Source organism: Globicephala melas, chromosome 1 (genome assembly GCF_963455315.2).
Source record: "Globicephala melas chromosome 1, mGloMel1.2, whole genome shotgun sequence".
Lineage (NCBI taxonomy): Eukaryota > Metazoa > Chordata > Mammalia > Artiodactyla > Delphinidae > Globicephala > Globicephala melas.
In genome coordinates, this window is record NC_083314.1 from 165,381,591 (window position 1) to 165,405,792 (window position 24,202).

The following is a 24,202-nucleotide window of genomic DNA, read 5'->3' on the forward strand; positions in this document are numbered from 1 at the left end:
AAGAATGTTTTTGGGGAAAAAAAAGGTAAAAAAAAAAAAGAATGGGAGATCTAATTTAGGGTTGAAGAACAAATAAGAGTTAGCCAGGCAAAAAAAGAAGTGGAAGTAATTAGAAAGGCACAGGGTATATAAAGAGAACATGATACATCTGAGTTGCTGAATGTAGTTCAGCAAAGCTGGAGCACAGAAGTGAAGAGGAGAGATGCAAAATGAAAAAGAACAGTAAGGGCCAGATCATAGAGGCCATAGTATTCCATGCTAAGAAACTTGGACTTCATCAAGTTACAGGCAAGGGAGAATCACTGAAGGATTTAAAATAAGAGTGACACAAATTTGAGGTAGACAGGGAGACCAAATAAGAAGCTGTTGTTGAGAATGATAATAGTCAGGATTTGTGACTGAGTAAATAGGGTGGGCTGATGATGAGAGGTGGTAAAGTACAGTAGTAAACAAAAGTTCCTGAGTTGCTGGCTTGGGCAACGGGTAGATGTGGTACTATTCACTGAAACAGAAAATGTAGGAAAAGGAATAAATTTTCATGAAGAAGAAAACAATTGCAAAAAACTGAAAACAACCCAAATGTCCATCAACAATAGAATAAATAAATTATGGTATATTTATATAGATACACGTTCAAGGTGTCTTTGGAAATCCAAGTAGAATATTTCAGTAGATAGCTGGATAAGCAGGTCTGGCACTCAGAAGAGTGATTTTAACCAGAGATATAAATTTGGGCACTTTCCCCATATAGGTGGCAAATGAAGCCATGAAAGTAGATAAAAATAATCCAGGGAGCATATAATAGAGTTAAAAGAAAGACACTAAAGATAAACCTTGGGGAACATTTACAGTTAAGGGATGAAGAGAGGATAAAGAGCTGAGAAGTAAACTGAGAAGAAGTGACCAAGTGGTAGGAGGAAAACAGGAGAGACTGGTATCACAGAATCCAAAGGAATAGAACATTTCAAGGATGGATAGGCAAGCTCGTCAATGCTGCAAAATGGACAAGGGACATGAAGATGAAAAACTGTCAGATTTATCTTGGCAAGGGCAGTTCAGCAGAGTGGTAAGAGCAGAAATCAAAATGCAGTGAGTTATACCAAGTGCTGGTGAGAATGTGGCACAGCTGCAACCCTTAGTGCTGGTGGGAGTGTGAACTGGTAGCACCACTTTGGAAAACTGATAGTATCTACTAAAGCTGATCATACATGTGTCATCCACAACCCAGCAATTCCACTTCTGGGAATCCAACAGAAATGAATATGACAAGATATGCACTAAAAGACATGTATGAGAATGTTCCCAGGAGCAGCATTCATAAAAGCCACAAACTGTAAACAAGCCAAATGTCCATCAACAGTAGAATGCATAAATAAAGTGTGGTATAGTCAAACAATGAACTATTATACAGCAGCAAGAATCGATGAACTACTGCTACTCGCCACAACATGGATGATACTCAAAAACATGATATTAAACAAAACAAAAGAAGCCAGACCTAAGAGCACATACTGTATGGTTTCGCTTATGTAAAGTTTAAAAACAGGCAAAACTAATGATGTGATAGATGATGATAGACAAAACTAATGATGGTGATAGATGTTAGGAAGACATCTGTTACTTTTGACAGGGCCTGAGGTAGGAGTACTGATTGTTGGGGGCTGGCGGTAGTGACTGGAAGGGGAAACAAAGTGGGATTCTGGAATCCTCCAGAAAAAAATCCTTGATTCATTCATAAATAACTTATTCCAAGCAGGAATAAAATCTAGGAAGCAACTATTGGGTTGGCCAAAAGGTTCATTTTGTTTTTTCCGTTAAGATGGCTCTGGTAGCACTTAGTTGTCTTCAACTTCATTTGAAACAATTTTGTTAGATTATATGTGACAGCTGTCATATCAACATGCATTTAAAAAAAGACTTATCAAAATTGGTGAATTTTTGTATGACATTTTAATATTGAAAATGGAAGGAAAAAAAGCAACATTTTCGGCATATTATGCTTTATTATTTCAAGAGAGGTAAAAATGCAACTGAAACGCAAAAGAAGATTTGTGCAGTGTATGGAGAAGGTGCTGTGACTGACCGAATGTGTCAAAAGTAGTTTCATGCTAGAGATTTCTTGCTGGACGATGCTCCATGGGCTGGTAGACCAGTTGAAGTTGATAGCGATCAAATCGAGACATTAACTGAGAACAATCAACGTTATACCACGAGGGAGAGAGCTGACATACTCAAAATATTCAAATCAAGCACTGAAAATCATTTGCACCAACTTGGTTATGTTAATCACTTTGATGTTTGGGTTCCACATAAGTTAAGCAAAAAAAACCCTCTTGACCGCATTTCCACATGCAATTCTCTACTTAAATGTAATGAAAACGTTCTGTTTTTAAAACAAATTGTGATGGGCGATGAAAAGTGGACACTGTACAATAATATGGAAAGGAAGAGATCGTGGAGCAAGTGCAATGACCACCAACAACCACACCAAAGACTGGTCTTTACCCAAAGAAGGGGATGTTGTGTATATGGCGGGATTGGAAGAGAGTTCTCTATTAGGAGCTCATTCCGGAAAACCAAACAATTAATTCCAACAAGTACTGCTCCCAATTAGACCAACTGAAAGCAGCACTCGACAAAAAGCATCCAGAATTAGTCAACAGAAAATGCATAATCTTCCATCAGGATAATGCAAGACCGCATGTTTCTTTGATGACCAGGCAAAAACTGTTACAGCTTGGCTGGGAAGTTCTGATTCATCCACCATATTCATCAGACATTGCACCTTCGGATTTCCATTTATTTAGGTCTCTACAAAATTCTCTTAGTGGAAAAAATTTCAATTCCCTGGAAGACTATAAAAGGCACCTGGAACAGTTCTTTGTTCAAAAAGATAAAAAGTTTTGGGGGACTTCCCTGGGGACTTCCCTGGTGGTGCAGTGGTTGAGAATCCGCCTGCCAATACAGGGGACAGGGGTTTGAGCCCTGGTCCAGGAAGATCCCATATGCTGTGGAGCAGCTAAGCCTGTGAGCCACAACTACTGAGCCTGTGCTCTAGAGCCTGCGAGCTGCAACTACTGAGCCCACGTGCTGCAACTACTGAAGCCCGCACGCCTAGAGCCTGTGCTCTGCAACAAGAGAAGCCACCACAATGAGAGGCCTGTGCACCACAACAAAGAGTAGCCCCCGCTCTCAGCAACTAGAGAAAACCTGCGTGCAGCAGCGAAGACCCAATGCAGCCAAAAAATTAAATAAATGAATAAATAAATAATTTTTTTAAAAGATTCATCACTGTGAATCTCAGAACACTAAAGAGAGAAAAAGAAAAGGAGGGAGGGAGGAAGGGAGGGAGGAAGGGAAGGAAGGAGGGTAAAAGATTCTACTAGCCTAATTCCACACAGGGCAAGAGAGAGGGGAGATCATACAAAGCATCACAAATCAGAATGGCTTTGACCTTCTAAATAGCCAACATTAAAAGCTAGAAGACAATGGAGCAATGCCTTCAAAATTATGAAGGCAAATCATTTCAAGCCTAAAATTCTATACCCAACCAGACTAACAACCAAATACTACAGTGCAATAAACACATTTTCAGACATGTTATGTCTCAAAAAGATTACATCCCATATGTAATTTCTCAGAAGGAGTGCTCTATCAAATACCAGGAAATGCTAAGATAAAGGGGAAACAAGAGAAACATCACAGGAGAGATGTACAACAAATCCCCAGGATAATGGTGATGGAAAATACCTGGGTCAACTATATACAAGACAGAGAGAGCAACTCATCCAGACTGGAGAAGTATGACTCAAAGAGATAGCATATTGAAGAAGGACTGTCACCATCACAATGGCTTTTGCTACTGTATTGTCCCTTTAACCTGACAATCCTAAGGAAGTCTTCTCCAAACTCATTTTTGTACAGGATTTACTTGGGCCATGTGCAAATGAAGTTCCTGCTTTCCCTTCTATGTTCTACTTGTTCTACCTGAATCAGCTAAAGACCTTCATTTTAACCCAAAGGAAAACTCTGCTTTGACCTATTTCCGAGAGCTGGAAGTTAGCCATAATGAATTTAGAAGCAGAAAATATAGAACAGCCCATTACCCCAACCATATCCCGTAAGAACCTGGCCCATCAGACCTGCCAGATGCCCCAAATATGAGAAGCCCTATGTTTCCCAGGATTCACTTGTCCACTGACTTCCCCAGAAGGGGTTCTTATAAACAATCAGAGAAGTTGAAACTAGATTATGATTCAGAGACATCAACTTTTTTTCCCAGAAATATTTTATCTAAGGGGGACAATAAAGCCCTTTTTAACACAGCCAGATTTGTTGTTTGCTGTACAATCAAATTCAGCTTTTATATTGGGCACTTTTAACATCACTTTATACAGAAATATATCAATGAATATAAATAAAGCAATTTAATATTTTCTCATTAAAAAATAAATAGGATAGTGAAAACTACTATAAGGAAATAAAATTTGCTGATATGATAGAGTATGGATGACACCAACAATAGCAAAAAGTTTTCAAAGCAACTGGAAGGTTTTTACCAATGTGAGCACTGGAAGCTCAACTGCAAGATGAAATAATTTCCTCCGCTGAATGCCTTTAGATGAGCCAGCTCCCAGCAATTTAAGTATACTTGTTTCATAGAAAAATTATAACAGTTACATTAAACAAGTAGGTACTGGTACTCAGTGACTTCATTTATATGCCAAATTCAAGTATTCTCAAATATTCTAACATAAACCTGAGTGGGGTACACACACACAATATAAAAACATTCGATTTTATCTCACTGAGCTTGTATAACATAAAATACTTTTCAGAGTATTTTCCTCGATTCATGGGAGGACTTTCTAACTCACAGCTGCATAAAGTTTTTCACTGTAGTATTAGAGGTGTTGTTTTGTTTTTTAATTACCTTCAATCTTTCCTTACTACGTACACTGTATCTCGGAGAGGCAGGAATAAATACATTCTTAACAACAGTAAAAGAATTAAAACAATTTTGGGGGGTCAGTTTCTTATATTACAAGCAGTCTTCTCACCTTAGAGGTTGCATTATCCCAAATGGCTAGACTAAAGTAGTCTTCTTCCAAAAGATTGAGGTGCTCACATACTCGTTTAAGTAAATCTTGTCCCTTAGCATGTTTCTGCAAAGATACACAGACTTTAGTTGAGGTTTCCTCTTATTCCTGCATTTATCACGAAATACCATAAAATGTCACTTTCCAATTTTCTCTTTTATCCTTGGTTACTAACACTTTCAGGTGGCTGCACAGTGCAAGTAGAACGAAGTGAGTAACAAAAATCCTGTTTCTTAATTTGTCAGTTTAAATATGCAACACATTTATAGTTGCTTGGAAATGCTGCTACAAGTCAAAGCAAAATTCCATCAAGCATCCCCCACCTCCATCCTAAACATTACATTCTTTATTTTTGGTGTATTTCCTGAAGCCTGCTATGGGTCGCTGTCAGTCAGCATGAGCACCTGACTTAAGTGAATCAGCTGTCAACACTGACAATTAACAGTGGCTATGGAAATCATTAGACTCTCTATCATTCCCAGACCAAATGTCCCAAGACAATGAGCTAGGTCTCAAATCCCTGCAATCTCTTTCAGAAAAATGCATAAAGTATAAGATCTTAGATACCCTCCAGACATTACCTGTTGCAGTGGTTCTTACAGTTGTGCTACAAATCATTTCTTAATGTTTCTCTACCCAGAAAATCAAACCATTACCAATTTGGGGGACTTGTATTCCTATTTATAGGGAGGAAATGCCATAACTTAGGGACCGAGATTTAGAGTGAAAAAGTCCCTGCTTTTTCATTTACTAGCTAAACAACCTGAGTCAATTTCTGAACATTAGCTTTCTCATCTGTAAAGTGATAAGAAAATGTATACCTGTCCTACCTAACTACTGGAATTGTTGAAAAAAATTAAACATGCTGGACTTCGCTGGTGGCACAGTGGTTAAGAATCCACCTGCCAATGCAGGGCACACGGGTTCGAGACCCAGTCCGGGAAGATCCCACATGCTGTGGAGCAACTAAGCCCGTGAGCCACAACTACTAAGCCTGCACCCCACAACTACTGAAGCCCACGCGCCTAGAGCCCGTGCTCCGCAACAAGAGAAGGTGCAGCAATGAGAAGCCTGCGCACTGCAACGAATATAGCCCCCGCTCGCTGCAGCTAGAGAAAGCCCGCACGCAGCAATGAAGACCCAATGCAGCCAAAAATAAATAAATAAATTTATTTTTTAAAAAATAATAATAAAAACTTTTTTTTTTTTTTAGGAAGGTGAATTTACCTTCTTTTTTTTTTTTTTTTTTTTTTGCGGTACGCAGGCCTCTCACTCTTGTGGCCTCTCCAGTTGCGGAGCACAGGCTCCAGACGCACGGGCTCAGGGAAGCCCCAAAACATTTTTAAATAATAAAAAAAATTAAACTTGCTAATGTCTTCTGAGAAATACATTTTTTAAAACTTCCAAGGGCTTCCCTGGTGGCGCAGTGGTTGAGAGTCCGCCTGCCGATGCATGGGACATGGGTTCGCGCCCCGGTCCGGGAAGATCCCACATGCTGCGGAGCGGCTGGGCTCGTGAGCCGTGGCCGCTGAGCCCGTGCGTCTGGAGCCTGTGCTCCGCAGCAGGAGAGGCCACAACAGTGAGAGGCCCGCGTACCGCCAAAAAAAAAAAAACTTCCAAAAAATTAGAAATCATTTTTTGGCACATATACATGACATGTCCTTCGAGAAACATGTCTGAGCTGAGCTATTTTTAATGACTATTAGTAATTCACATAGATGTTAACTCATTTTTAGACTTATCCCATCTACATTATATCATTTTCTTCATTTTCTCCCTTCTATGTTTTCACTCTACATGACAGAGATGATTAGGGAATTTTTCACATACAGGTCCCTACTCCCTTATTTATAATTCCAAAATTCAGAAGTTCTAAAAAGTAAAAGGTTGGGCTTGTTTATTTTGTTTTTGTTCAAAGCTCATCTGAAGGCAAATTCTGACCTGAACTGTTATGGGCTATATTTTATCTTTATTTATCCAACTTAGAGTGAATCTTCATATATTTTACCATAGAAATAATGTGTTTGATAATGTACCTACTGCTACACACTCTGCTGGGAATATTATGAAATTTGCAGAATATGTACTTGTTGCTTTTCTAAAACCCAAAATATTCTGAATTCTAAAACCCAAAATATTCTGAATTCTGAAACACATCTGCCCCCAAATGTTTCAGATATAAGGGACCCATATCTAGATTTTGGTCTGAATGGGAAGAATGAGTGTGGAATAGCTTTCCCCATCTCTAGACTAGCTAGTGGTGAGAAGCAGCAAGAGCAGACCCTAGGTCTTCTCCAGTTACCAGGTGTAGTAACTATTTTAAAAATGCAACAGTGTATTTTTCTTGATTTCTATTTCAAAACTTGGAGAGAGAATTCCTATTAATAAACACAGCATAATATTTTAGACTACTTATTTGTGTTTTGATATATTTGCATATAAATAATGCAATTTCAAAATAATTTTTTACACACCTAAGATACAAGCATATGTGAATTATATGTTTTATCAAAAGGCTATTATTAGTAATAATCACAATTGCTTTTTATCAAGCATATCGTAATTGGCAATTACTGCTCTAGTTAAAAAAATAGCTGATAGGGCTTCTCTGGTGGCGCAGCAGTTGAGAGTCCGCCTGCCGATGCAGGGGACGCAGGTTCGTGCCCCGGTCTGGGAGGATCCCACATGCCACGGAGCGGCTGCGCCCATGGGCCATGGCCACTGAGCCTGCGCGTCCGCAACGGGAGAGGCCACAGCAGTGAGAGGCCCACGTACCGCAAAAAAAAAAAAAAAAAAAAGCTGATAGATTTTTAAGGACTTTTAACTTGTCTTGAAGAAGCAAAAGAATAACTGAAACGACTCTGACATTTTTATTCAATCTTGATTCAATTATTTATTCTTTCTGGAAATAATAGAGAATTTTAATAAATGGGATTGCTTAATTTAAGTTTTTTATATACTATCTCATGGAGCTAAAGAAATACACTAAATAAAGCTCATTAAGGTTTAGATCTGGGAGAGCAGAAATGAACAGATAGTAAATTTTTTTTTTGATAAATACAATTATGGGTACTGCTAGACCTAGAAATTGAGGCTATCCTGGGAAATCTAGTCGTGGAAGATCACTCTATAAATAACAAACCAATTTTTTTCTTAAACAAAATTATTTTGGATTATAAAAGTAACACATGCTCAATTCACAAAATTTGGCAGATATAGAAAAAGCTGGAGAAGAAAATAAGACTCACTCATAATCCTTCCACACCTCCACCTCCAGAAAATCACTATTAACATTTCAGTCCATAGAAATATTCATTATACTGGGTCTTGGGCCACGGCACCACTTACCCAACCCTACATGAAACAATTTGTAAGCGTTCTAACCACTTGAGATTGAAATGCGCTCACCTCCACAACACATTCATAAACTGTGTCATCCAACAAAGAAACCTTGCAATGCATATTTCTGTGTCTTCTGATCGATTTCTGGGAAGCTTTTAATTCTCTTTCTGCTACTGACTCAGGACTTTCTTCTTTTACTTCTGTTTTAGAGCAGTCTTCAAGTCCTCCTCCTTCCTCAGTCTGAAAATCGGGATCTTCTCTGTGTTCTTCCTGAGCAGGCTACATACCCATGACATCACCAAGTCAGTAACAAAGACATTTCACAAAACATGCCGTATACACTTTTGCCTATAATATTGCTACCAATAAAAGCACTAACTGAAGAAGAAAAACTGTTAAAACAAATACAAGTGATATTAAGATTATTTTTCTGTAAAAGATATTATGATCTCCCAAAAGATCCACAGACTCTGCTATTCTCAAAACTTTATGATAGAAGGTAAAATCCCATCTTTCAAATCAATAAATGAAGGTTTCAGGTAAACCAGAGGACAGCAATCTGTTGCTCTCAGCACTATATTTTCTCCCTGACTATACCATTGCCTATTATTAAAACCTATTAAAACTTAAACATCTTTGCCCCATGCTCCTCAATTATAGCGAGGTAGCCTTATGAATTGCAAAACGAGTTGTGATTTTTCATGCAATCTAAATTTTATGAATGGGGAATTCCCTGGTGGCCCGGTGGTTAAGACTCCACGCTCTCACTGCCAAGGGCCCAGGTTCAGTCCCTGGTCGGGGAACTAAGATCCCACAGGCCTCGAGGCGCGGCTCAAAAACAAAAAAACAAAATAAACCCATAAATTTTTTTGAATGGCTAAGAGGGGTTCTTGGGACCTTTTCAGAGCATAAGGCAACAAATGTATAGTAGGTTAACAACTGTAAATACCAATTAACTCATTTTTACCAGGTATCAACCATGATAAATGCAAAGAAGATTCAAAGAAGCAAGAGACAGATTGAAATCTGGATGTCCTAGGGCAATCATTAAGTCACCCCAAAGTAATACAGGTAAGTGAAACAACATTTTGGCATACACTTACTTTCGTCACAATAAAATTGCTGAAAGGTTCTTAACTAAACCTCACTAATTCTTTTCTTTCAAAAAAATACGTAGTTGGGGCTTCCCTGGTGGCGCAGTGGTTGAGAGTCCGCCTGCCGATGCAGGGGACACGGGTTCGTGCCCCGGTCCGGGAAGATCCCACATGCCGCGGAGCGGCTGGGCCCGTGAGCCATGGCCGCTGGGCCTGCGCGTCTGGAGCCTGTGCTCCGCAACGGGAGAGGCCACAGCAGTGAGAGGCCTGCGTACCGCAAAAAAAAAAAAAAAACAGAGTAAAATAAGCCTCTGCTTTCACAGTATGAATGACAAAAGTAAACACGTAGTACAGATTTCAAAAACACTTTAGAGTTTTTTATTTTCAAAGGTTAAAGAAAAGAAAAACTTCATTATGATGCTGGTAAAAAGATAGTACTACTTTACAAGCATTGATTAAATATCAACTATTCAAAAGAAATATAGAGGGCTTCCCTGGTGGCGCAGTGGTGGAGAGTCCCCCTGCCGATGCAGGGGACACGGGTTCGTGCCCCGGTCCGGGAAGATCCCACATGCCGCGGAGCGGCTGGGCCTGTGAGCCATGGCCGCTGCGCCTGCGCATCCAGAGCCTGTGCTCCGCAACGGGACAGGCCGCGACAGTGAGAGGCCAGGCCCGTGTACCGCAAAAAAAAAAACCGTAGTTGACATTTAGGAAAAAGGATTTAATTATTTGGCTCCTGCTCCTCCTGCATTAGATATTGGAGGTGTCTACAAGTCTCCTTCCCCTCCTTCATGACCCTCTTAAATGTTACCTCTTCATTAAGGCCTTCACTGGGTATCCTACCTGGCCTATCCCCACTCTACTAGTATTCTTCATGTTAGTACCCTGTTTATTGCCTTCATAACATTTATTACAATACATAATTAATTTGTATTTACAACTTTTTTTGTCTCTTCCATTAGACTATAAAGTTATCAAGAGTAGGGATGTTTGTTCAATAATAATAATATTTAATAATAATAATGAAAATAATAACAAACATTTATATAGAAATTTTAATGGGTCATTTACTGTTCTAAAAGCATTACTTACATGAACTCATTTAATCCTATGGGGAGGGTACTATTATTATCCCCCCTTGACAAATAAGAAACTGAGGCCAGAGAAGTTAATTTGCCTAGGATCATACAGTCAGTAAGTCACATACCACTTTGACTCCAGAATTCATGATCTTAAACCTCTTTGCCATATTATAGGTTTTATTTACCAATGTATGTCCAGCTTAGGACCTGGCACACACAGCAGGTTTTCAGTAAATTTGTTGAGTAAATAAATATTTAAAAATGACACATGGCTTCCAAAAAATCCAAGGTACCCTAGATGAAGGTTGGTGCAGTCCTACAATGCAAACTCACTTTTAAAAAATCTGGTATAGAAAAGGACCACTCAAATGAAATTCTACTATGAAATCAATGAATGGGATTTTAGTTAAATCTAAAATTAACTTTGTCATCTGTTTCAACTTCAGTACAAATGTTATGATCTTTAGACAAAACAGACTAGCCCTGATTCAAATGCTAATTAAAACAAGATATGGATTTTTCCATACATAAAGCAAAGGAGAAAAAAAGCAATTTAGAACCTCTTGAAAGTACCAGACTTCCTGAAAGATAATGTAATTTAACTCTTTTGGTACTCCTAAAATTAAATTAAATTAATGACATTAAGATATGTAGCTTCTCTGCCTTTACTGTTCATGTTTATTGACTAAGTAATAATAACTAACATTTATTGAGTGCTTATAATATGTCAGGCAATGTCTTAAGAGCTTTACACGTTTATCTCTTTTAATCCTCATAATGGCCAAATAAGGTGAACATTATTATCCTCATTGTACAGAGGAGAAAACTGATAAAGCAAAAGTGTCACTTCTCTACCCCTGAACCCTCTAGTCTGATTCCATAGCCTCCATTCTTAACTATTATACTATAAATAAAATTTTGTTTTCAACCTTGTTTCACTATAGCAAGTACACAATAACAACTTTATCCTAACTTTACTCTTAGCACTTTTGATGTATAAGTAATCATTCTAGAAATACATATTTTTTTAAGTCTAATGAAACTGTATAGCCTAAACCTGAGACCTATAATAGAAACATATAGGACTTACATTTTTTACAATGCAGATAATGCCCACATGCTTCAGAAAAAAAAAGACTTTGAAAATAACTCTTAATTTGTAGTTCAGTAGGCCTGAAAATAAATGGGATTCCTAGAAAATAGTTTGAGTTACAGTACTAATATTTTCTCATGATTTTTGGACAGATGACCACATTCACAACTCATATTTAGTTTACACTGTGACACAATTAAGGCTCCACCCAACTACTATATATTACAAAGGTGATATAAAGAGCTAACTTTCCTCATCTATATCCTACACTCTGTGGGAATATGACCTAGTTGGAGAAAATGATAAAGATAAGGCAGACACGGTTCAAACTTATCACACACCTCTGGGTGGTCTGAATCTATCTCATGACTTTTATAAAGACTTCCATAAAAGGACTATGTTTGCTGATAAATTACCCCATTTCTAATAATTCCACCAAAATAAACTCTAAACCACTTCACTTTCTCCCCCCCCCCCCGCCTCATTAAAAATCCTGGACTTTTTGCATTATAATAGCAAAATGTAAATTCGTTTGATACATTTCTTTTCTTTCATTTTCTTTTCTTTGATTTATGCCGTGTAAGTATCTTTCTAAAAATCAAGTTACCACTGACTACATGAATTTCTTTAGAGCAGAAACTCTGAAGCATCATGTTACTTATCACTAACAACTGGCTAGTAAGAAATAAAACCAAATGTTCTTAAATGAAAAGTAAAGTGTATAACCTCCCTTCACCTCCCACACATTCGCACACCCTTACCTGTGTTTCTGCACTGCTTAATGAATGAAGATCCAAGGATGGGTCTGTTTTGAGCTCAGGCTCAGGAGCTGCAATCGGGGCCTTTAAAATGATCTCTTCGTCAAGACTGGCTCCAAATTCTATCTCTTTATGACCTTCACCTTTCTCTTTCGCTGACTCTACTTCTTTGCCTTCCTCCTCAGAGACCTGAGATTTAGGCCTTTTGAGAAATGAGGAGAACAGCCGTGACAGGCCCCTGTTTTCTGATGTCCGCTCCTTGTTCTTGGTCAAATCTTCATGTGTTGGAGTGTCTCCATTGGATGTTTTCAGCTTCTGCTCACACTGATTATCTCCCTCGGCTGCTGCTTGAGGAGCCTCTTCCAGCTGAGTTTCCTGTTGACCCGAGTTTGTGGCTCCCTCACCCTCTTCCTTCTGTTGTTGCTGCTGTGGATTTTCAGCCTCAGCCACTAAACTCTTCTCTGTTGTCATGACGTTGCTATTAAAAAGAAGATGGAAAAGGGGAGCTCTTAGAAGCAAAACACATTACTGAAGGCAAAACCCTCACTTAGGTCAAGTGTGCAAGAATTAATATTTTTAGGTATTTAATCAGCAACAGACAGTACTCCAGTCCATTAAACATAAGACTTTCCATTAAAGCACAAAAATATCTTACCTATACATCCTGGATAAATTATTAATGCCTTGACTTGCTAAAGTTATGACATAGAGAAATTAGCTTAAAATAGTACCCTCTGAAGCCACCTTAGTGAAATGTATCATATTTTAAATTCAAAGCTCAGAACTGGACATAGCAAATACATTTTTATCCTTCCTAAAAAAAAAGATGTTATTTATACACTGTCCTTTGAGGGTATCAGTCTTCAGGTGCTAGATTTGCAGGAATTATATGCAAAATTCTCCACACCCCAAGAGATAATGGGATTAAAAGGTTCCCCAACTCTTTATTATTCTATTTCTTTATATTTCTCAGAATGCATAGACTTCATATTAAGAACAGAAATGTAGAATTCTGTTCATTTGTTATCAGACTTGACAACAGCAATGAGAAGTATACAGTTAAAATAATCACAAAAGAATTCCTTAGGTTTTCGTGTTACAACAGTAAATTACAGCCTCTTGCAGAAGAATACAACTTTAAGTTCTTTAAGACCTTTCTTCCTTCTGACAAATATGATTTTGAATGCTCATCATTTTTAAGAGTAGCAGTGAACTATTACAACAGAGGAAACCAGAGAAATAATAGAGAAAAAGAAACAAAATAGAGAAGAAAAATTTAGAAAGCAAATGTTGATTCAAGTATAAGAGAGGAGAAGGCAGGCTGTAGACCTCACATATTTCAAACTTGTTGGTTTCTAGCCTCCTGATCTCAAAAATCCCAGTATTATTAGTTAAGCCACATAATAATGGCAAAGAGCAATGTCACACCTAGTTTACTAAAGGATAACCAACACACAAGGGAACTTTTGAGAAATTTGACTACTGATGGCCTTACACTTTGATTCACTGCTATACCTAAAAGTACTCCACTCAAAAAGCAGCATTTACATTGTCTCTGCTTCTGCTCCATACTATTTAGATGAAGTAATTTCATTTGGATGTTAACAATCCGAATTAATGAACCATATTTAGCTCATTCCCTCCTCAGGCCCTTTACACTTGCTGTTCTCTCAGCCTATGATGTTCTTCTCCTAGATATTTGAAAGATGGCCCTCTCCTCATTACTACTTCTGCTCAGATGTCACCTCTTTAGAAAGCCCTCCCATACACACCCTATCTAAAATAATGGCCCTTACTCCTCCAGATGGCCTCACAGCACCTACTGTACTTATTATTATTTACGAATATGTTAACTTTTTTGTTTACTGGTTTATTGTCTTCCATTCCCCCAGCTAAAATGTAAGTTCCATGAGGACAGAATGGTCCCTGGCACATTATACGTATTAATAAAAGTCTGTTGAATAAATTAATTTCAATTGAATATACCTGACAAATAAACACTGTAAAGGTGTTCTCTAAATTATTCGAGTAAATTTACTTCAAATGCATAGGTCCTATGCTAGGTGCCTGGGATACAACAGTAAACAAAACAAAACAAATAAGGTCTCTGTCATCATGGAGTTTATATTCTTGATTCAACTTTAACCAGTATAATGAAAGAAAATTTAAGAGAACTCTTATTTACAATATGAGTGAAATCTAAATAATTATGTGTAAATGGAAAAAAACAGTGAAAACAACGGAAGGAAGTTAATGGTACTGAGAGCTATTTCCGTGTCAGGCCCCGGGTAAGGGATATTATCTACATTATTTAAATTAAGCCTTTCAACAACCCTGAAAGGCAAAGAGGAATTGCTTAACCTCATAGTTGAGGAAACTGAAACTCAGAAAGTAATTGGCCCAAGGTCACACTGCTAGTAGGTGACAAACCACTATAAGTGGTATTGAAATAAATAAAGGTATATTAATAAAAGGAAAAGCCTTTATGTGAGCTCTTACTGCTGATCTACTTAAATTATTTTATTTTGAGCATTAAAAATATTTTAAGCAATAAAAATATTTACAAAAGCATATTTTCTAGTCTCATCTATTAAGTCATCAAAATTATTCTGCGCTAATAAAATATACAATTCAGTCTTTATAACATCACTTAAACATTTACCAACCAATACACATTCTGAATTTGCTACCCTTGAGTGAAGTACACTTGTACTTAAAAGAAATAAGCTTGTTTTCAATTCCTCCTTATATTAGGAGTAGGCAATTGATTTTTCCAAAATTCTTTTTCTTTAATCTCTAAGTAATCAAACTTGACCCAGAAAGAAAACTTGGATATCAAACCACCAGCTATTCTAAAAGAGTAATGATTTGATTTGAGAGCACCAATTTACTTCATACTTCCTTTGCAAAAATAAACAGAGGACAGGCTGAGAACTGAGCACTATTTTCCATGGATTTCGGATATGACTTTATTATTCACCTTCCTGAAAAGACACAGAAACCATTTCTATATTAAAATTTTCCTATACAACAGACTTTACAACAAGGTCTCATAAAGATCCATTAAAAAATTACAAATCATTTGGGAACATTTTAGCAGATATGAAAATCACTCAAACCTTACTTCTAACAACCTTGTACTTGTACCTTTCAGTAAATAAAGAGTATTTTTCTTGTGTTTTCAATATTTTCTTATCATTGAAAAAAGAAAAAAGATCTTCTAAGGATATTCCTATAATTGCTTTCACATGAAAGGGTGTCATCTCTAAGAAAGTAGCTGAATGAGTACTCAGTTGTTTAAAAAATACACACACACAGATGGGAACAATCTGTATGCTTGTTAAATTTTAATGTGCATCGAATCACCCAGTAATCTTGTTAAAATATAGATTCTTATTCTGCAGGTCTGGAATGGGGCCTGAGACTCTGCACTTCTAACAAGCTCCCGGATGTTGTCACTGCTGCCGGCCCACTGACCACACTTTGAGTAGCAAGGCAGAGAAAATCATTATTTCTTTGGAAACATACTCAAAATGCCTGAGAAACAAAGATGGCAAAAAGCTACTTTCAGAAAGTGGAATATGAACAGTGAGAAATACGTGACACACAAATGCTCAACAAATGCTTGCTGAATTAATGAATGAAGCATGGGCTTCCCTGGTGGCTCAGTGGTTAAGAATCCGTCTGTCAATTCAGGGGACACGGGTTTGAGCCCTGGTCTGGGAAGATCCCACATGCTGTGGAGCAACTAAGCCCATGGGTCACAACTACTGAGCCTGCGCTCTAGAGCCCAAGAGCCACAACTACTGAGCCTGCATGCCACACCTACTGAGGCCTGTGCACCTAGATCCCATGCTCCGCAACAAGAGAAGCCACTGCAGTCAGAAGCCCACGCACTGCAACAAAGGGTAGCCCCCGCTCACCACAACTAGAGAAAGCCCGCACACAGCAACAAAGACCCAACACAGCCAAAAGTTTTAATAACAATAATAAATAAAATAAATTTTTAAAAAATGAATGAAGCAAAGAATGCAACATATTATTAAATGTGGAAGCTGACGATTAATGTTTTTTTAGAACTCATTTGGTGCTTAATCAAAAGTTAATTGAAATTTTTAACCACAGATCTGTGGCAATTTCAAGTTGTCTATGCAGCAGTGACACTTGCCTAGAGTCAGTTTCTGTGTATCTCTATTGATATGCTCTCTTTGCCACATTTAGGAAGGAATGATCCAGTCATATGAATTAAGAATTAAAGAATAACATCTATCAGTGCAAAACCAATACATTTTGCCACATACCTGGACATATGTAAAAAACAAGCTGAATACAAGTGAAAAAGAGATGAGAACACAATATAAGGAACAAGCAGAAGGGCAAACAAGTTCTCCCAGAACATATAGAAACCAACCTCAGGTAATATAAATGCAAGAAAACAACCAGGAAATAAGACAATGCAGATTCAGCAGATATGCTACAATTCAGTCTATGCAAGGAAAAACAGATAAAAATGAATTATTAAGGGCAGTTTTCATGTATGTTCTTTCCAGCCATGTGCACACATGGGTAGCAATGCATTTAGTAAGAGTCACAAGAGCAACAGGAGGTGGGGTGGATGGGGGATATAAAAAATGAAACTGATAAATCAGGCAAGTATCCCCAGTTAACTCTGAGACTGATCAGAAATAAACAAAAAATAAATAGCAAAAAGAAAAAAATCCTATGAGCCATTTACTAAAAGCTCAAATAAACTCATCCTGACAAATCTGTTACACATGCAGCCAAGTTCTCCACCTTACAAAAGATAGGATGGGTAACCAGAAAAAAAGGCACAAAGAAGTCAAGCAGCAAAGACAGGATAAATGCTCTACAAACAGGCCCTTCCTTTGTAAATGAGACTATTTTTCATTCTGGATCCAAAATCCAAAAGGAGGTATCTATTTATTTAATGGCAGAAAGAGGTCTTCTGATTTAAAAAAAAAAAAAAATCAGCACAGCCATGAAGACAAAGTGATGAGTTCCCATTCCATCTCAATCCTAATCCTCCAAACCCTAGGAATTATACCCCATCTGGTATCAAAGATACACTTGTTTTAACAGTGTACATCTGTTGACTTCAGGCAAATCAGAGCTTTAAAAACCTGATACTGAGCAGATTGCAAGGGCCAGATGATATCTTTCAACTTTTTTGTATCTCTTTCTAACATTACTATGGTCAGTTATCCACTAATGTTTTTTTTGTTTTTTTTGTTTGTTTGTTTGTTATGTGGGCCTCTCACTGTCGTGGCCTCTCTCGTTGCGGAGCACAGGCTCCGGACATTTTGGCTCAGCGGCCATGGCCCATGGGCCCAGCCGCTCTGCGGCATGTGGGATCTTCCTGGACCAGGGCACGAACCCGTGTCCCCTGCATCGGCAGGTGGACTCTCAACCACTGCGCCACCAGGGAAGCCCTATCCACTAATGTTTAAGTGGAAAACTTGGTAAAAAAAAAACCAAAACACTACGGGTTTCCCTGGTGGCACTGTGGATGAGAGTCCGCCTGCCGATGCAGGGGACATGGGTTCGTGCCCCGGTCCGGGAAGATCCCACATGCCGCGGAGCGGCTGGGCCCGTGAGCCATGGACGCTGAGCCTGCGCGTCCGGAGTCTGTGCTCCGCAACGGGAGAGGCCACAACAGTGAGAGGCCCGCGTACCGCAAAAAAAATAAATAAATAAATAAAAAACACTACAGTTTGGCACCACTAAGAAAATTTCCCTTACAATCACCATTTAGGGATAAAATTTAATAATTTAATTTTTGGTAATACTCCTCAAATTAGCTCACTGAACATCTATCAGTGTTTACTGGGTGCTAATTATGTATAAGGTTTTGGCTCAGCTATTTGAGAGGGACCCAAAAAGGATAATATACAATTCTTAAGGAGATAAGACATATATACAAATTACTAAAACACAAGGCAGTACCTGGTGCTTAATCAGACAGGGCCTCATGAGTGGAACCAGTTAAGCACTAGAGAAGTACAAAGTAAGTACTTTCAACTAGAGTGATCACAAAAGGCCATGTGGAAAGGTCGCTTTTTAAGTTATGCTTTGAAGGATGAGTATAAGATGTCAATACAAAACAACCTAAAGTGTAAAGGACAAATGAAATTCCAGATAAGGGACTGAACTGGCATTAGTACAATACTGTAGCTATTCAAGAATTAGCAAGTAGTCCAGACTGGGTGATATAGGGCTACAAAAGGGAAGTAGAAGGAAATAAGGTTAGATTAGTTGCCATTTAAAATTAATTCTAACTGAAATAATAATAATAGTAGCTACTTTTATTAAGTACCTACTAAACACCATACATTATTCTACACACTTTACCATGTTATCTTAGAACCATTCTATAAGGCAGGTGTTTTCATTTCCCAGATAAATATCAATAAACATGTTCTGGGAGGTTAAAATTTTTGCCTCAGATCATAGAAGTAAGCCCATGTTTTAATGAAACTATTAATATACTACAAGCTGGTGATTCTATTGTAAATTCCCAGTATAGTGTCTGTCTTTCCAAATCTTGGTATTTCTACCCCACTGTTCTCTGCTAAAGAAAACCCTATCTGGAACCCTCCTACACTGTTGGTGGGAATGTAAATTGGTGCAGCCACTATGGAAAACAGTATAGATGTTCCGTAAAAAACTAAAAATAGAGCTACCATATGATCTAGCAATTCCACTCCTGGGCATCTATCCAGAAAAGACAGAAACTCTAATTTGAAAAGATACATGTATCCTAATGTTCATAGCAGCACTATTTACAATAGCCAAGACATGGAAACAACACAAGTGCCCATCGAGAGACAACTGGTTTAAGAAGATGTGGTATAAATATACAATGGACTATTACTCAGCCATTAAAAGAATGAAATATTGCAGCAACATGGATGGCCCTAGAGAATATCATACTAAGGGAAGTAAGTCAGACAGAGAAAGACAAATATTATATCACTTATATGTGGAATCTAAAAAATAATACAAATAAGCCTATATACAAAACAGAAACAGACCCACGGACAAAGAAAACAAACTTATGGTTACCAAAGGGGTAAAAGGGAAGTGAGAGAGGGATAAATTAGGAGTACTGGATTAACAGATACAAATTACTATACAAAAAAATAGATAAGCAAGAAGGATTTACTGTATAACACAGGGAACTATATTCAATATCTTTTAATAACCTATAATGGAAAATAAGCTGAAGAAAAAAATATATATATAACTGAATCACTTTGCTGTACACCTGAAACTAACACAATATTGTAAATTAACTACACTTCAAAAAGGAGGAGGGGGAGGGGGAGAGGAAACTCCTATCTGTTAAGAATTTATGGACAGGCTTTCAATCTGGCCAAGACCACCTCTATTCCCACCAATTTCAAGTCCCCAATTCATGTACATATTTCTCTTCCCATGGAGTGTATGTGAAGATGGAATGGGGAGACAGGGAAAGACAGGCAAAGAAAACAGATTATGAAAGGACTTGAATATCATGCTAAATAATCAGACTTTATCCTGAAGGCAGTGGAGAACCACTGAAGGCTTTTAAACAGGGAAGTGGGTAAACAAAGTGAAGGCAGGACAGACTAGAAGCAGAGAGAAACTCAACAAACGACTGGGTAAATTCAGGTTATCAGTGAATAAATTCACAATGGGAATCCCTAGGGAAGCTGAAACCAATACTGGGCAGAGAAACTTGAAAAGCCTTGCAACCAAGGTTTAAGAGCTACTGTTGCCCTTAGTTTCTCTAGCTTATGCTCATTAGCATGTTTCTCAATAACACAGTCAATTTCATGTCTGAGCCCAAAGGTATTTTTATAACATACTTCCTTGACCCACTCTGATAAATGGCTTAGTAAAAGAGGTCTAGCAATAGAACCAAAGTAGAAAAGAGAAGGGAAGAGAGACGGATACCTCACAGGCATCTCGATACATGTCCAAAATTAAACTCTTGATTCTCTTTTTCTTATCCCATTAACTGGCTTAATCATACCATCTAGTAGCTCTAACCAGAAACCTGTCATCCTTGGCTCAGCCTTCTCCATTTCGCTTCCCAATCAAATCCATCTGTTAATCCTATAACCTCCAAAATAGAATTAGAATCAGTCTACTTTTCACCTTCTATACCACTACCATGTTTGTGCAAGCCTCTTTCACTTCTCCTTGTATGCTCTCAACACCCTCACCTTGTTCCACTTTCCTCCTAGCCTCTATCCTATAGTCATACTAGCCAAGTGCTCTCCTGGCTTAAGTCATTTGTGCATGCCATTTCCTTGGACTGGAATACACCCCCAACCCCTGCAATAAGGCTGGTTTCTTCTTATACCTCAAGATTCAGCTTGAATAATTCCTCCTCAAAACAACCTTCCTTGACTGCCCTAATATCTACATAAGTCTCCCCATAAGTCCCTTCCCCAGTTCTCTACCCAGTACCTATTTATTTCCTTCACAGTACTTCTCTCAATGTATATGAACATACGTGTTGTTTACCTGTCAGTGTCTGTCTTCCCCAATCCACCACCTCCAACCGCATTGCAATATCCATGACAGAAGGACTGTTTTCCCTTCCATGGTATACCTAGTACTTAGAACTGAACTTGTGCTGCTACCTAGCACAGAACCTAGTATCTAGCACAGAACACTGTAGATATTCAATAAATATTTGTTCAGTAAATGGATAAATATAAGGAAAAAGAATAACTTAGGTTTAACCATATCAATTATACATACACAAGATGGATGTTATTCAATTTCACAACAGTTCATAAGAAAAGAATGTTAAGGTCTTGAGTGAACACACTCCAACAGAGATAAAATTCTAAAACAGCTAACAATCTTTAGCTGCATTTCTAGACTTATAGTGACCAAAGCACTCATTTGACTCTTCAACATGTATTTTCTGAGAATGTTACAGTGTTCTAGGCAATATGGTAAGCAGTAGGGCTACAACAGTGAGAAAGACATAGTCCCTGACCTCCTGGGCTACACTCTCCATCCAGAAGATCATGGAAAGTAACAATCGCTCAGTTCTCATTAGTTATATTACATTTTAAATCTTACATTCAGCTCTGGGCAGTTTATTTTAAAGCAGCGGTCCCCAATCTTTTTGGCACCAGGGGCTGGTTTCGTGGAAGACAATTTTTCCACAGACGAGGCGGGGGTGGGGTGGGGGGGGGGGTGGAGAGCGGGAGGATATGGTTCAGGCGGTAATGTGAGTGATGGGGAGCGATGGGGAGCGGCAGATGAAGCTTCCCTCTCTTGCCCACCACTCACCTCCTGCTGTGCAGCCCGGTTCCTAACAGGACGGGGACTGCAACTGGTCCACAGCCTGGCGGTTTGGGGACCCCTGTTTTAAAGAAACCAGAATCTGTCCAAAGAAGAGATGTAACATAATGATGGAATTTGAAACCATGTCATAAGGTAAATAATTGAAAGGTATTAGGATGCTTAACCTAGAAAAAGAGAACAGAGAACAGGGAAGTGATTGTTGCCCTCACAAATTTCAAGAGCTGCCACATTCTATGTGATTCCTAAGAGCAAATCTCAGATTAGTCAGTGGAAATTACAAAGACACAGTTTTCATTTCAAAATAAAAGGAAGAAATTCCTAATAATTCGAGATATCTAATAATTTAATGATCTTCTTGGGAATGAGTTTATTATCACTGGAAATATTCAGTCAGAAGCTGAATGACCATTTGTCATGGATGCCAGAGAAAGGGTTCTTCCATTAAGTGGGTCCTTGCATTAAGTGACCTCTAAGGTTCCATGCAATGCTAAGATTTTACAGATAGGAAGGAAGGTAAGGAAGAAAATAAAAGGGACATTAGAATAGTGATGCAATTGGGTTATTTTTTAAAAGCCTGTAGTATAAAGTCAGTTACCATTTGGGTTAGGAGAATAAGGGGGAAAAAAAAGATAAAAGGCCATTTTACTTCTCTAATCAGAAAACAGAATCCAGTAACATTCCTTCAGACAGAAAGAAACAAGTGTTCAAGTATTGAAGTCTCAGAAAATTAACTAGAAAATAGTTTGTTTCCCAGTAAAATCAATCTCCTCAAAATGCAGGAAAGTGTCTTTCCACCGTAACTCAATTTAAGTATGCTAATTAGCACTTCTAGAAAAACAGGATAACCATCTATGTAAAATATACAAATCGTAGTTTAAAATACACAAAAGAGCTTCTTTGTGATTCTCCCTTCATCCTCCCAAAATGTTTTGGACCTTAAACTACTCCTTATGTGGACTATTAAAGAATACTTGCCATACTGAGTGAATCAGGAATGTCACTCAGCATGAACATGCTGTTTTCAACAACTTGATTTTTAATTTAAGTCATTTCCATGGTGACTAACACGATTGAGTCAACTCATTCAAAGATATTTTTAAATAAACAAACTCTTACTCATCTCCTTCTAAGAAGACCAAAATACTGTATGCTGTCTACTTCTCTACAGAATTCAAGCTTGGACTCAGACGATGTCTAGACATACCCTGAAAGTATACCACCTGGGCCCTCCCAGAAGAATGCACTATCCCCGTGATTAATAGGCATCACTGAGGAAGATGTGAGACCAAAACATTCATTTCGCACAGAACTGAGTTTTACTCTCTTTAATTGTCAAAATATGTTAGTTTAGCCATTCTGAATAGAAACCTTTATTAAATGGATAATGTGCTTCCTTGATTCATTTAAAAAACCTATAGAACATATTAAACCTTTATTGACTTAGTCATCGTTATGAATCTGAATTACTATGCAGCGCTAATGTCCTCAAGGGCTATTTTAAAGTCTATAAGGATGGTGAGCTCTGCCACATGGATTCCTGAGTACTGCGGGGGTTGTGTGTGTGTGTGTCTGTATCTGCCTTTAATAGTTTTCCTGTTTGTTCATCTGCAGAATTAGCTTATATTTCTTGCTGATGTCAAGATGGTCTGCCAATGAGTAGCTTCCAACATCTCCTTTTCTAATCTGCTGTTTGTTAATCTACGATTGACTAGGAAGACAAATTGCCAAGTGTGTTAAAATTGTGTCTAAAATAACAGAAGTGCAAAGAAAGAGTAAGACTAATGCTTCACATTATTCACTGGAATAATTTAACACGTGGATTTTGTGAAATCTATTTTAGCCCTTCAAATATAAGCCACTTCCAGGTTCCCATTACATTGTAACTAGTTGAGACTGTTAGATAAGTGACCTTCAGATAAATCACACCAATATAATGACCATTCTCTTTCTTTACAAGTAGAGATCAAAAGCTTTAATGCTGTTATTCACATAAAGTGTTGTATTCATATAAACTCTTTTGGAAAACCAAAAACAAAGTAACAGTTTAGTCTGAATATGTAACAGAAAAGGAGGAGAACTATTTAACAGCATCAAAAATCTCAAGGTAAATACAAATAAAACCTGAAAATTTCTAGCTACCCAGGGAGTTTAGCTAAGCCTATGGAACTTTTCTTACACTCTTGTTTCTATTTTATTATCTTAGAGCCAATTTTATTTTATTATCTTAGAGCCAATTCAATCTAACAATACTTACTAATTTTAAACTCAAGAAATTCCCTAAGATTTATTATACTAGTAAATTTCACTTTAACCAGAAAACTATGGTATAATAATTAACATCCGATTAGAGTATAAATATGAATAGAAATTAACATTGGATCATGGGTTGCATTAGCAGACATTG

General features: G+C 37.9%; 1 protein-coding gene across 18 annotated transcripts in view; it reads right to left on the minus strand.

The window, feature by feature from the left end:
• Positions 1-24,202, minus strand: part of EPB41 (erythrocyte membrane protein band 4.1) — a 205,453-nt gene that overhangs the window by 111,520 nt on the left and 69,731 nt on the right. For 12 of the 18 annotated variants that reach the window (XM_060309034.2, XM_060308979.1, XM_060308971.2 and 9 more), the window contains 3 exons: positions 12,472-12,946; positions 8,508-8,720; positions 5,061-5,165 (listed from right to left, as the gene is read on the minus strand). In XM_060309034.2, coding sequence (XP_060165017.1) covers positions 5,061-5,165; positions 8,508-8,720; positions 12,472-12,946 — 793 coding nt within the window. Of the gene's footprint in view, positions 1-5,060; positions 5,166-8,507; positions 8,721-12,471; positions 12,947-24,202 lie in introns of those variants that run through there. The other 6 variants (XM_070045642.1, XM_070045635.1, XM_070045634.1 and 3 more) reach the window with 1 other exon arrangement.